The sequence below is a fragment of the Pecten maximus genome, chromosome 1 (genome assembly GCF_902652985.1).
Source record: "Pecten maximus chromosome 1, xPecMax1.1, whole genome shotgun sequence".
Classification (NCBI taxonomy): domain Eukaryota; kingdom Metazoa; phylum Mollusca; class Bivalvia; order Pectinida; family Pectinidae; genus Pecten; species Pecten maximus.
In genome coordinates, this window is record NC_047015.1 from 53,589,229 (window position 1) to 53,603,598 (window position 14,370).

Sequence of the window (14,370 nt, forward strand, 5' to 3'; positions counted from 1 at the left end):
GGCTGTTTTTATGTTTCAGGGGTTTTTATGTTTGTACGTCTGGAAATGTCTCCGGTTAGTGAATAAATAAAGAACCAGCAGGAATTTGGGAGTTTGTCTTTATGTCCCGCATTTTCTTCCTGTGACATAGCGTTAGCGGTATACATGTAAATGTATATAGGTATATGCGCGGTTCTTGTGATATGATTTAAATTTAAAGTGTGGGTATTGCTAATCAAGAAAGAAACGCGCATGCATGAATGCATGATCAGGATTGATAAGAGTGATTACGAAAGACAAAAACAAACATACTGGCGACATAACCGTTATTCAAAACGATTAATACTGACAACGGGCGAACCAGTCGTCCCACTCCGTGTATACTGAGCGCTAAGCAGGAGCAGCAACTACCATTTTTAAAGACTCTGGTATGTCTCGGCCAGGGGACAGAACCCAAAGCCTTCCTCACAAGGGCGAACGCTCAACTAAAGCCCAAAAAAGTGAGGCAGTGTCAAGGGAGACGTTAGGAAGAAGAAAGTTGTTAAGAAAGAGAAAAGATAAGATCCCAAATTTAGTCGCCTCTTACGATCATGCAATGGGGGCAGCAGGCAGGTATAATTCTTACGCCCTACCTGCAATGCAGTTGTAGTTCATGACTTTGTTTTAAAATCAAATAGGTACATGTACCAATACGTTCAGCCTTCAGCATTACTTACTATTCCTTTAACTCCCAAGCTGAATGGTGCAGTTTAATTATTTCTCTCTATTATATCTAATTCTCAATTTGTACTGAAACGTACTAATATCTTGAGTGATATTCGTACACTTTAACAGCTGAAAGTTGCAGTTTAATTGATAATTGTTTCCACTGCATCTAACTTGAAATTTGTACTTAAATGTACTAAAATCTTTCGTGTCATTTGTACAATTTCACAACCCTGTGAAAACTGATTTAGAAGTTACTTAGCTAAAATAACTTTAACATAAAGCATAACCGCAAACATTACATCAATAGAGAAACGCAAAAATATATCTTTTAGAAACACAACAAAACACGTCAATTAATTTGTAACAATCGAACATTTAATAGGACAATTCTCTGCATAGAATGCATCGGAGTTCATCTTCACACGTGTTAAACCTATGGATAGTAATACTACGTGACCATACTACGAATAGCACCAATCATCATCACGCTCAATATATACTGTTAACGCAAACTACGTTAACGTTTTAAGGTATACGGGTCCTTGGAATACTCGTGTGAAACCCTACAGCCCACCTTCTTGTATCAGCGAATAGATATCAGCCATTATAAGAACAGAAACGCTAAAGAAGACACTTGATAAAAGAAAATATTCATTGATTTTTGAAGTATCAGACAAGGACCCAGTTTTAAGTGAATCAAATTTCTATTTTTGATTTTGAAAAATAAACGAAAACATAATGCAGACGGTTAGTTTTGATTTTGAGAAAAAAAAAACGAAACTAAACGTAGAATAAAAGTTAACAAAGAATAACCTTTTAGAAGATAACATTGTCAATTAAGTGGACATATATCCGGTTTTATCAAAATATATACTTTGACATCTAAATATTTCAATTTCATTTTCATATCTAATGGCCGACACGCAAGGGGAAAACTACAATATTATCAAATACACATAACAAAATCTCTAGCAGTCTATGAGTTAGCATTTTCATTGTAAATATCAATAATTCAAAATTAATTAAAATACACCTAATCATACAAATAGTAGTGATGAGTGTTACTCATTAACCGTTTAATTAAAATGCTGATCAGGGTGTCGATATGTACAAATATTGGACTAGATTAATTAAATGTCGTTTCAATATAGATTAATATCACTCGATTTAATCTTAGTAGACGATCTCATGTTATTACATAAAAGCAATCATTGTGATGTTTTGTTCGTAGTTCATCAATTTTCATGAACATCTACAGCTACTTGACTTTGTTCAATTTTGTCTTCTATAGGAACAAAATACATTTTCAAAACTGTAAAAATCGATAGAAAGCTCAGGATGAAAAGTGGAGAAACGATAAAATAAGATGGATTTCGCAACAAATAATATAAATCTTACAGTTCAAATTGATTTCTGATGAGCCGCAACTTCCAGGTGTGAAAGACAATATTTCATGTGATCTGACGCATTCATTTCTATTGAATCATCTTATTTCGATTTCATTCATAATGTTGTACATTTCAATAATTCATTGACGATCCATCATGAATTAACATTCTTAAAACTTTCATCAAATATCGTTCATAATGTTATAGCATATAAAAATATATTTTAAAACATTCTCCATTCAATCGAATCACGCATCAAACATACATATCATACTGACACAATATTTCACAAACTGTTCGAGCTCACCTTTTTTTAACGTGTCTCAGTCTTTTCCAACATTTAAAATCTATGAACACGTTGATAAAATGTACACTTTACAGTAAAGAGAAAATATAAAACGAGCAAGAATTTAAAATAAATTGAAAAAAGTGTTTTTTGATTAATCAAGCCGCAAAGTAATTTCCTTAACCTGGAGATTGAATGTATCCAAACAAAATACTGGCAGATTGCCCCTTATGTGGAAAGGAATCATCCAGGCTACATGTACATACATAGTTTTACCGTAAACAAGGAAAAAATGCCACATGACCAATACCGGTAATTCGTGATAATCTCTCCTTTTAAAACAAAATTTTAAAATGGCCCTTAGGTACGTTGCAATTTAATGGTAATAATGTGATTCGTTAAACAGTCTTATATCGGAATGTGAAGCGATTTTCTGTTGTTAAACATTGATTCTTAACTACAGTATAAAAAACTTAATATACAAAGTTATCTCGAGAAAAAACTCAATTAAACCTAAATGATGGGCATCCAAATTGTTCGATTTTAAGATTTTAATTCATGTAAATGGAACTCCTGAATATAATAGTGTATATACATTATGTTTTTAGTGACCAAAATACAGTTCCACAAAAGCTAGTACACATCTTTTTATCTCCATTCAAGTACTTGAAACTATAAGTTGTTTAAGCAAATATCTTCTGTATTGTGTAATATACTTAACTTATCAATTACAGATCCCTGAGTTCAAACAAAAGGTGTTCGAAACAAAAACAAAAACCTCACGACGTCTTACCGCAGTTCATGATTAATTCCATAAACATTTATCAGCGGACGACCAGTTCAATATCAACAACAAGAGACATCAATAAATAAGGGCCCTACCAAAAAGGAAACATATCATTAATCATACAATGGAAAAGTAGATCTATTTTGACTAGAATGCAGTTTGTACAATGATAAATAAATGTGTATCTACAATATATGTATATATGGCGGTTAGCTTATGGCAAGAATATAGTGAATAAATATCAGGTGTATCCGCAATAAGGGATCAATGGAGGACAAATGATACAAAACACTTCAGGATATAATACTTCCGATATGGAAACTAAAGCAAGATGCATATTAATTTGATCAAATAAAAGTCCACATTCTTTTTTTCATTTTGAAAACTTTGCTTTGAAATAACTTAAAATATATGAAATATTTAAAATGTTTTGATTAAAAATCGAGGTTGAACAGTGCCCATGAGCTCTTTTCCTAATTTAAGAGTACATAATCGTTTATTATTATTATTATTATTATTATTCAACTCTCAAAAGCAAGATGCATATCAACAATAGACTACCACTGGAAATGTGCCAGAGGAATGGGATGGAAAGACATATTTTACAAAATATACATCTATATACAATACATTATATAATGATCATAATAGGTGGGGAGACCAATGCATGCTTTATCTAATACGATGCAATACTAATATCAATCCAATATCACATTTAAGCTGTTTGGTACTATAGAATACACGTTACCAGATATACATCATATAAAACAATTTTTGGACAGACAAAAAGGACAGATACTTTATCGTCGATGTACCTCACTACCGCCCATTCCTAGATTTAATGCGTGATTTGGTATATTATTTCCCTTCATGACGTTTGTCATGGAAGAGACTCAATATCATAGTTTAAGTACAGACACACAGTTACTTAATAACAAATTAACCACAAGTTTAGATATTCTAAATGCAGTTATGTACATGTATCGCTTTTTCTACAAACCTGTTTTAATGGAGCATAAAAACAAGGAATATCACGATTGAAGTTTTAAATCAATTAAAACTCCCAACTCCTACAATCGAATGTTTACAATAATATCAGTGAAAATATGTCATTAACACAGTTAAAATGTCATAGGACACGCATTTGCAAATAGGTAATACCATATTATTTAGGGGAAAAAACATTTTAATAGATCATTTTACTACTAGCATTTCGTAGAAAGATGAACAGTTTTTATAATGTTTTTTGCGAAGAAAGAAATCCAGCCTTAACACTATATTACAAGAAATATACAAGAAACTTTAATAGGATCAATAAGTTAAAGAAGTGAGTAAAACACATTCATACAAGACATACACACGGTGAACATTTTTACAAAGATACTATCATCGAAATGTGATTAATGATCAGATAAACATTTCTGTTGACATGAGCTATTATATCATAATAATGTCTGCGGCAAGATCAAACGTTGTCGTTGTGGGTTCTAGACTCCGAGCATTATATGTAGAAGTCTATAGCATAGATATATACGTCTTACTGTTCATTTCACTTATCCGAGGAATCTTCAAACGCAATTAAACTACTGTGGTATGAGCGTAACGCCTGTTACTACTCTTGTACAAGCATATCGCCCGTAACTACTCTTGCCAAGTGATTACCAGAAAAATCCACACTTCCGTGGTATCGTTGTCTTTGTCATCTACACTACATAAAGTTATAGTTGAAGCTTTAAAACTCGGTAAGCATTAAAATGAGAAATTCTGGCGGCGACAATTCACTGCGTAATCGCCAGCAGCGAAATAAAAGACAAATGAAATGTACAGTAATTATCGTAATCATTGCGGAATTAAATTCGAATTATTTTTCGAACTTCAGACAATGTTTACAATCAGTCTGATATGTAAGTACAACTGGACGAGAAGCATGCATCATATGCACTTTGCGTCTGATAATTTCACATACATTTTGTATTTCAATTTCATCAAAATGAAACGAAATCGAACACAACCTTTCTTAACATTAATCATCAGTGCCAAGTATAGAGTTTAGATTATCACGAAAAATACATTTTGTTCTTAAAAACAATCAAATGTTTTATAGGACAATATGAAAAAGTTGGAACTTGAACGAACTTTTCTTTGTGGCATCTTGTGTATTTTAATTGATGGGCCATGCTGAGTTCTTGATATTCTCGAACCAGCATTCCACTTTATAATAGTAGCTGTATTTGTAGTACTACTGTATTGTAGTAAAATGCGCTTGTAAGTAATTATTATGTACACTTCCCTAGTGTAAATAATCATTTACTTTCAAAGTTTATAGAAGAGACTATAATGGACAAGCTTTTGAAGCAGCACCTAAACCATTCTGTGACTACTCCTGCGATTTTGATTTGTACATTAGCCATACAATTGAAAGCATTAACATTGCATTGTAAAATTTGATTGAAAACGGTATCACCATTGTATGACGAACTCGACCAGTTATCGTGTACACACAATAACCAGGCCGAAAATGTCACGTTTATACACATATTATCGTATAGAAATAAATCAAATACTTAAATGAAAATGCTTTAACTTAGTCATGTGTCTTTCATATAAAATAAAAATATAACGATCTTTCTTATATATATATATATATATATACACTCTATGATATAGACATAACGATTCCAGTCAGTTCTGTCATATCTCCGTTGTCTTAAGGCCATCCAACAGAGAATCCATGCCATTTGTCTCGGTTTTGTCCACGTGACCGTTCATTGTCTTATGGTTGTTAACTTGGCCGTTTGTCCTTTGATTCTTAGAATCCTCGTGAGCCTTCAATGCCGCGGTGAGGTTCATGTCTGGTGGTCCGAATGTCGAGGTCTTGTCGTACTCGCCGAGGAAGTTTAGAGACCTTTCTTGGACATCGTATGGGTGGATTTGAGCAGGATCTACTGCGTTGTTATCAATCGAATCGTTATCACTGTAATAAAAACATTTACATTATTTTCCATTTAATATTTTAGCAGCATAATGTTACACCGTGTCCGGCTGTTTCATTACTGTTTACAACTGTCGCAAAAGTATAGAGAATAAGATGCTTCAAAATTCCTCGCGGTTCGAGTAAAGCACGCTTCTAAAAATCTTTTATTAAAGAAAAAAACAAGGTTAAAAATACTCTACATTTAGCATGTTTAGCTATGTACTTTTTGTAACAATCATAACCATACATTGTTAACATTTATGAGGACTTTCAATAATTACAAGACTTCGCTGTCAAATAATTAATAAAACGGCATGTTCTGTTGGTTTCAATATTGAAACATAAGCATCACTACATCAGTTAAACATAATAAATTAGCGTCTTCGAAAATTCTCAAGTAGACTACGTAAAACACAAACCCTGACTCTATTGAAGAAATAAAACAAAACAATCCAGACACCAAAAAGTGAAACTTTGCACCATTTCCCAAGAAATGAAAAGTGAAAACTATTTTGTATTAACGTTGCAAAATATAGGAAAACGTGAGTTGTTCAGCCCATTAAACACGTTAAGAGTGAAAACCACGTTATCATCATGCAGTAGTATTGGTATAAGAAACAAACCATCTCGAATTTTGTTCCTCAACTACCAACTGATAAAGTAAACGTAACGTGAACTACCAAAAGAAAATTCCGTGAACCAGAAACTAACTTGATCAATATTTTTCTACAGAAAATTAATGTGGACATCAACTACCTATTTAGCTTGTACTTCTTTACGCTGTGGTTGTTCTAGATCTGGGAGGTAAAACGGATTCAACATCAAAATAAATTAAATACATAACATCTTATATGAATGAAGATCGTGATGTACGTGAGTGAAACAAATTAATGTCAAAAGAGAAGGTTTTTTTTCTTTTTGGTGTTATTGGTTGTGTTTAAGAAGTTCAATCATGACTTTTCAGAAAAGTCATGCATCGGTTGACAAAGGTGAGGTATCAAGTGACAAAGAATAGCTGTCTCATTAATTGTCCAGCTTGCCATATTCAAATTTCATTTCATAAAGTAACTTTAGTTGTAATGCAGATATTGTCATTCACAGTATTCCCTTAAACAGAATATATTCTAATTTTGTATCCTTTTTTCAACGATTTCCATTTTTAGAAATCTCACAGGAGTTCATCAAGGATCTGCCATTTTGGTCCTAATGTGTTTGTAAATAATAAAATTAAATACTCAGTTTCTTTAATTCACTGACCACGATCCAGATAACAATTTGTTTAGCAGAACAGACAACACATTTCATAAATTAATCGGGTGATCATTAACAAAAAGTTGATACATGAGAATGTAATATCTATACTTGTCAAGACAATATATTTATTCTAAAACTCCATGCATAACACCTAATTTTAAACTATTTAAAAGTAATTTTTGAAAAAAACATGATAACATCTTGACAAAACAAGTTAAAAAAAATAGCATAAGTAAATAATTCATATTACACGTCACTTTTGTAAGAGAGAAATAAACAATACTTACTCCACTTCCCCAGCATCTTCTAAAAGCACCTTCTCCATAAATATAGGGTTGGCACTGGAATGGAATTCACAAAGTTAGATAATGAAATTAGAAAAATCTATAGATATTAGGAAATAACTATATTTTTTTTATCTAATTATATTACATATGTATTTGAGTGTAAGCTTCAGAAAACGTTTAAATGATAAATATATCATTTCATATGAATTTCATTATCATTAAGGACAAAAAACATAAATTTCTTCTCAAATTATTTTACCCCGTCGAAAATTTATAAAATGGCTTAATCAAAAATAGTACCTTCCCAGAGAAATAAATCATTTGGACATTTTATTCTATTTTATCACAAAACTCTCACAAATCAGCATTTTAAGAATTTGACTATTTCCCTTTTATATTTACGTGAACATATTTTCCCTTTTATATTTACGTGAACATATATCTGTGTTTGATATAACAGTTTTCAAACGAAGTTCAATTAGTCACTGTGCAGGGCAGCCATAAAGTATGAAAAATATTTGACATTATTAAGGAAACACTCAATCTAATAAGAGGTTTGATAATTTTTATTGAATTATGAACCAAAACTCTGCCAAACCATATAATTATACAAATCTATATAAAAAACGTTATCATACAGATGTGGGGTTCTATGATGAATAAAAATTATCAATAAATCGGGAGCAAAATTCCCCAACAAAATCGAATAAATTACATTTCAACACATAATTCTTTCAATTAAAAATATTACCTAAAGTTAGAATTTAGATAAATCATAACTATTAAACCTCGATATAATGCCATTTATTTCATTTTGACCCAACACCCTCCGAAAACATATCAGTGTCAATTTACATTTAGCCTTCTGATCATTGGCATTTTACTCGATATATCGTTGAACTCGTTCCTAAAATCAAATGTGGCATTATAGCAAGGTTTTTATGTACATGTATATCAACACTTTGATAAACTACGATCACATTATGGGAAATAATAGTACATTTTCAGAAAAAGTGCCGAAAATCGCATTAGTTGTTTATAATCGTCGAAAGGAATAAAACCAAACAAAAAGGAGCACAAAATCAGTCATGCTTGGAAAATAACGTTCGTGTTAACAGCTTTTTGAAACGCAAAAACACTGCTGGACGACTTAGAATTTGCTAGTGTAACATTTTTCCGGGGAAAAAAATCCCATATATCACGCATGTTCAGGGACGAAACAGTGAAGATATTCTGCATGAAATTAATTTCTCATGAACACGTTAGCGTGGTAAATCGGATCTTTTTGGTATTATAACTGTATTTTTTTAGTTGTAGAAACAAGTACCATGATTAAAACCAGATAAAAACTAGAAGATACATGCAAGGGTGGATGATACGTTACGATAGTGTAAATATGAACGAATTCTGTTGAGGTATTCTCAGGATATGACATTGATTAAGAAATGTGACCCGTGCAGATCGGGTTCAAAGGTGGTATCTGACCTTTAAACAATGACCAATGACCACCATAGTTTGACCAGGTGTAGAGCTTTGTTTTATACTATTACGGTGTGAAAATAGCCAAATCTTGATTTCGCGTCATCAGGATATGACATTGTGATTTGAGTGAATTTGTCCTGAATTTTCAGGAGGGGTCAAAGTTCACCTATAACCTTTACACCTTGACCTATGACCACCAGAATGTGATCAGTTGTAGAATTCGATGTTATGATACTATGGTGTAATTAAGAACTGAACGTGTTCATGTGTTCTCAAGATATGTCAATGATTCACAACGGACGGGACATGAAGGTATAAATTCGTGTATGGAATACAAGAACTTTTATCTATGTAAGGCATCTTATCAGCTTTTCATAACAAATATATATATAATACTTGTATATTTTGCACAGCTAAACAGAATGAACAAATGGGGATAAGCCTTAAACCTAGAGTGACCACAGAAAATTACACAACATACGGGAAGCTCCACATAATTCTTTTACAATCACACAACTGTTTTGGTTTTACCTCCACATTAAAGACAACACCCAACACACTGTTTTCATCAAGGATAACATACACACGTATGGTTTATACGTCATCCGATACAAAGACAACATGATATTGGGTTGTGTTTGTCATGCTTTTATAATAAGCCAATGTCGAATATTGAAATGCAGTTCAGCCGCTCTATGGAATATTCAGGCCACCTACATCCAGTATTGCAAAACTGCATGTACACTCATTTGAATTCCGTGATTGTAATTCTTCCTACCGATTCCCATTAACTGCTACCGGCGATGACTTTGCATCGTTCTTATACAATGTAAGCATTATCTTCCATAGAAAGCATACATCTGAGCAAATGAATAATACATTTAAGTTCAAAACATCAGAATGAAATATTCACATATTGCACTGAACAGGTTTACAAATTAAAAACGTTTGTATTGATAAAAGCGTAGTTGTCTGAGCAAGACTTCTTCTACAGACACGGACGAATGGCCAATCCAACCGTCAGTACGTCCTATCACCAGGGTATAATAAAAACAAAATTGCTCCTGATGTGTACGTGTGCGTAAGAAAACCAAGATGAAATGGCCAAACGAAAGTAGCTAGTGTTTATAGATGCATTACAGCATAGATTTAAAACTGAGTAAAGTCAATACATGTGTGGGTTCCATACGCATGCCAGAGGTCAATACAAACTGCATACATGTCGAATGATACATGCAAGGATCAAAGAAATGAAAACAAACGCTGATCTTTGACATAACAATTGACAACATATTACCGAACCTAAAATCTTGTTTCTGTCTCAAATACTCTGTTCATTGTAGGGTAGAAAGGAAAAGAAGGGTTACTAAAAGAAATGTTTCAAAAGACATATTCATTAATGAAATTGTGATGCAAGGGATGCTGACAATTATATCAATTCAACGACGAATATTTTACGTTCTAAAATTAAAATAAATAAATAAATGAAACTGCATGCCACTTTTTAACTAACGAATGCAACATTTAAAATTGAATTAATACAATAATGTATCTAGCAACGTAATTTATCTAACATCTGGAAACAAGTTTTGAGCAAGAAGAGAATATAGCATGCCATACCTACTAGTGAGTTTGATTAATCTTTAGCTACGTATCTGTACAATCGTGTTCCAGTATATGTCTGATCCTATGCAGGCATACAAGGATGTTCAACTGTAGTATTGTTTATCATTCGTTCAATACGTCACAGCATTTTAAATAATGAACAGAAAAATGACCCAACCCCCCTTGTTTAACCAATATTTCCTAAATTTATAAAAGTTGTTTACCCCATTGGAAGGCTTTACCGAATTTAAAACTACGATGTTCTAAGTTTCATGAGCTCCATCAAAGCTTTCCAATGAGAAAGCAAAAGAAACTTTGTGAAACTTTTGTCTCTCTATTTCACATCATCCAACATATTTCTTCCCCTTTACCCATTAGTATGCCATTTGATAAGATATGTAGTCTCAAATATTCACTGGGATAAACAAAATCTTATATTTTTTCTTTTTTTTTTCAATAATTTGAAAAACCAAACTTTCAACAAAATTTTATATCGAATTACACGTTGTTGTTTTTTTCAATTTATATGTGGCGATACTTATCAAGAAAATAGCTTAAAGGAATAATAATTATCAAATCGCATCATCAAAATAGTATAGATTCGGTAAATGATGTCTGTGAATGTGAAAGAAGTGCGACATTTAATTGAAATAAGTTGATAGTTGCACAGCATTCCATAAATAGTCAAGTATCGTCAGTATCCCAATCATTAAGTTGCAAAACAATAAACGAAATTAAATCATAAAATATATATATATAAACATTCTACATATGGTAATGAACAGAACTCAATTAAAACACAGGTTTTAAAGAATACACGACTTGCTGTTTTACAGACATTAATATGATATGCACATACTGAAACAATTTCACAATATATCAAGAAAAAAAACTAATCTATTTTGCAGATATTTACGATTGCATTCTATCTGACCGCGTTAGCCAAAAATTGTCGTAATGGGATCTGAAAAAAGTTTAATTTAGTTTATTGCATTGTAGTAAGTAACTTGTGTCAATAAGCACATTTTCAAAACTTCATCTTTAAGCATTTCGTATTTCGAAATCCTTTTTCTTCACCAACCCAAGAAGGATGATTCCATTAGAATGATATCGCCATGCAAATGTTTTACGACTAATATTACAAACATGAATCTTAAATGATTCCCTGACATCGATCAATTAAACGTGACAATTCCAGACAAATATCATAACAATGAAAATACAAATACTAAACACTGGCATTGATCCATCATTGATCCTGTAGTGACAGGATTGTAGTTTTCCAAATATTGAAGTTTGCAATCTAACTCATAGATTTTTAAAATTATATTATTTGTAAAAACGCTTAAGACTAATTTGATCGTCAATACATTTTCCTGGTAAATATAGACATTTTCTTTGTGTTTTTGGAGGATTTCCACACAAATCCACATGAAACTATGAGAAACCCACGTGACAAAATATCTCCAAAAATGTAAGAGTATTAGGTGAACATCAGATAAAAATTTAACAACAATATGATATTTCATAGCGTGTGTGTATGGGTGAGCGGAAGTGTACACGTGTAAAGATATAACAGAGAGTGACAGATTCAGCATAGTGAAAATGGTATCAAATCAAAATGTCGAAAATCTAAAATTTCAAAACATAATGTAGATTTTATAGAGAGAGGACTGACACTTCATCAAAGAAAACTAGAACCGTAACAAATAATGTTCAAACAATTAGTAAGACAATACGTTTGAAACATGGATATAGAAGATACATTAAACTAAGGTAATAACTATTTCTATATAAGGTTAGGCATTGTTTTTGTTTACTTACTTTTCATATGCATGCATGTTTGTGCCGGGCATTTCCAATTTCTGCATATCTGAATCCTTTGACCCTAAAGAGATAAATTGAAATACAATCAATTCAGAGGGTATACAGGTCATCGTTAGGATATTGTGGAACATATCTTAATTTTCCTGTATACCGCTGCATGATGAAAAGTGGAAGACTAATGTGGAAACCTGCAGCATCATCATACTGGAAAGACCTATATTGACCTACTCCGTCAACGTCATATTGAATTGAAATGACGTCAACGTCATGCTAGCGCACAATATGACACGTTTGTTTGCAAAGCTCTGGCATCTATATCGACCATAGACACCAAAAAAAGACAGTTTAATCCTTAAATTGAAAAGCTTTTTTGAGGATAAATTGACCTGTTTGTGTCAAAGTGTTTTCTTTTCACAATATCAGTTGGGGTTTAAGGATATGACCTTAAGTAAAATGCCGCTAATTAACATGTAAAAAAGACAATTTCGGAAATGTACCACGTGAAAAATCTCTCAAGCATTAACCAATCAAAACGCACTAAATAACGTGATTAAAACATAGTCAGGCATACGTGTTGTTATGATTATTTCATGCCTTGGGAGTTAAATAACACCCACATATTGTGGTATAAAATACGAATCATCCTGGAAATTTTAATGCACTGATAGGGCAAAGGAATGTCCGAAAACATTTGTTTCTCAAAGCAAATTTTTCTCAGAATCCAGCGTAAACGGTCTTCAGAAAGATTAGTTTCTAATGTAAAAATATAATGCCGATCAGACGATACATGCATTCATCGTAATGATAATGAATGTCATACCATCATAAATGGTTAAGAAGGGTCCTTAAAGAACGACTGACTTTACTGAATATTCAAAGAAGAGAATCCCATTTTTTTTACAGAAGATATCATCTAATGTTAATCTGGTTGCATACTTTTACTGCACGATTTTTACAGAATGTATCATTTTTGTCGTGATGTAACACAGGCAATATCTATCTGATTCCACATCAGAATTCCAAATTAAATAGCAGCTCAAGGTCATAAAACATGTTATCTAATATTATACTGAGAATATCAATATTTTCTTTACAAATACAGGCGTAATACAAATTCCATGCATGCCATGCAAACAAAACATTCAGCTATCAGTTCTACTATCAAGTAATAAATCGTAGCGTTTAAGTCTGATCACAAGAGAGTAAACACGGGATTCTTACATAGCTGGCTCATGGGAATTTATAAAATATATAAAGTACGTAAAAATGTAAATAAACATACATTTTAAAATCAATTAAGATAAAAACAAACGATATCTTATTCGAACTAAGGAGGCCCAAAAACATGCACCAGGACCCCTCCGCCATCACTTATATGAAAAAGGCACCAGGATCCCTCAACCACCATTTATCATCCATAAGAATAAAGATGAACAAAAACATTCTCCAGAAAAAAATGTTTCTTGTTTTACCCGGGGAGTATACCATTTTGTTACCAAAAACACAAAGGCACAGTACAGAAGTCTTTACTATCACATAATGAAATGTTCTGAACTTTTCTGGATACAATACCGCATGCAATTACAACATTGTCAGTTACATACATGAGTTTCCTGGCCCTCTATGTCCTGAGAGAAATATCAAGGATGATTATATTACACACGGGATTCATATGGCATCAGTTGGACACAATATACAAATCTGAAAGGTATCATAATGAGCTGATCCGAACACAACGGTTAGTAATGCTTAGGCTTTATACTGCAGACTGATTTTCTTTACGATCTTAGTAT

At 32.4% G+C, this 14,370-nt stretch overlaps 1 protein-coding gene across 1 annotated transcript in view; it reads right to left on the minus strand.

The window, feature by feature from the left end:
- Nucleotides 1-1,040: 1,040 nt before the first annotated feature.
- Nucleotides 1,041-14,370, minus strand: part of LOC117337952 (cadherin-23-like) — a 184,808-nt gene continuing 171,478 nt past the window's right edge. Inside the window, 3 exon segments of the mRNA XM_033899111.1 lie at nucleotides 1,041-6,122; nucleotides 7,664-7,717; nucleotides 12,575-12,638. Of these exon segments, the coding sequence (XP_033755002.1) occupies nucleotides 5,840-6,122; nucleotides 7,664-7,717; nucleotides 12,575-12,638 (401 nt within the window). The 3' untranslated portion in view covers nucleotides 1,041-5,839.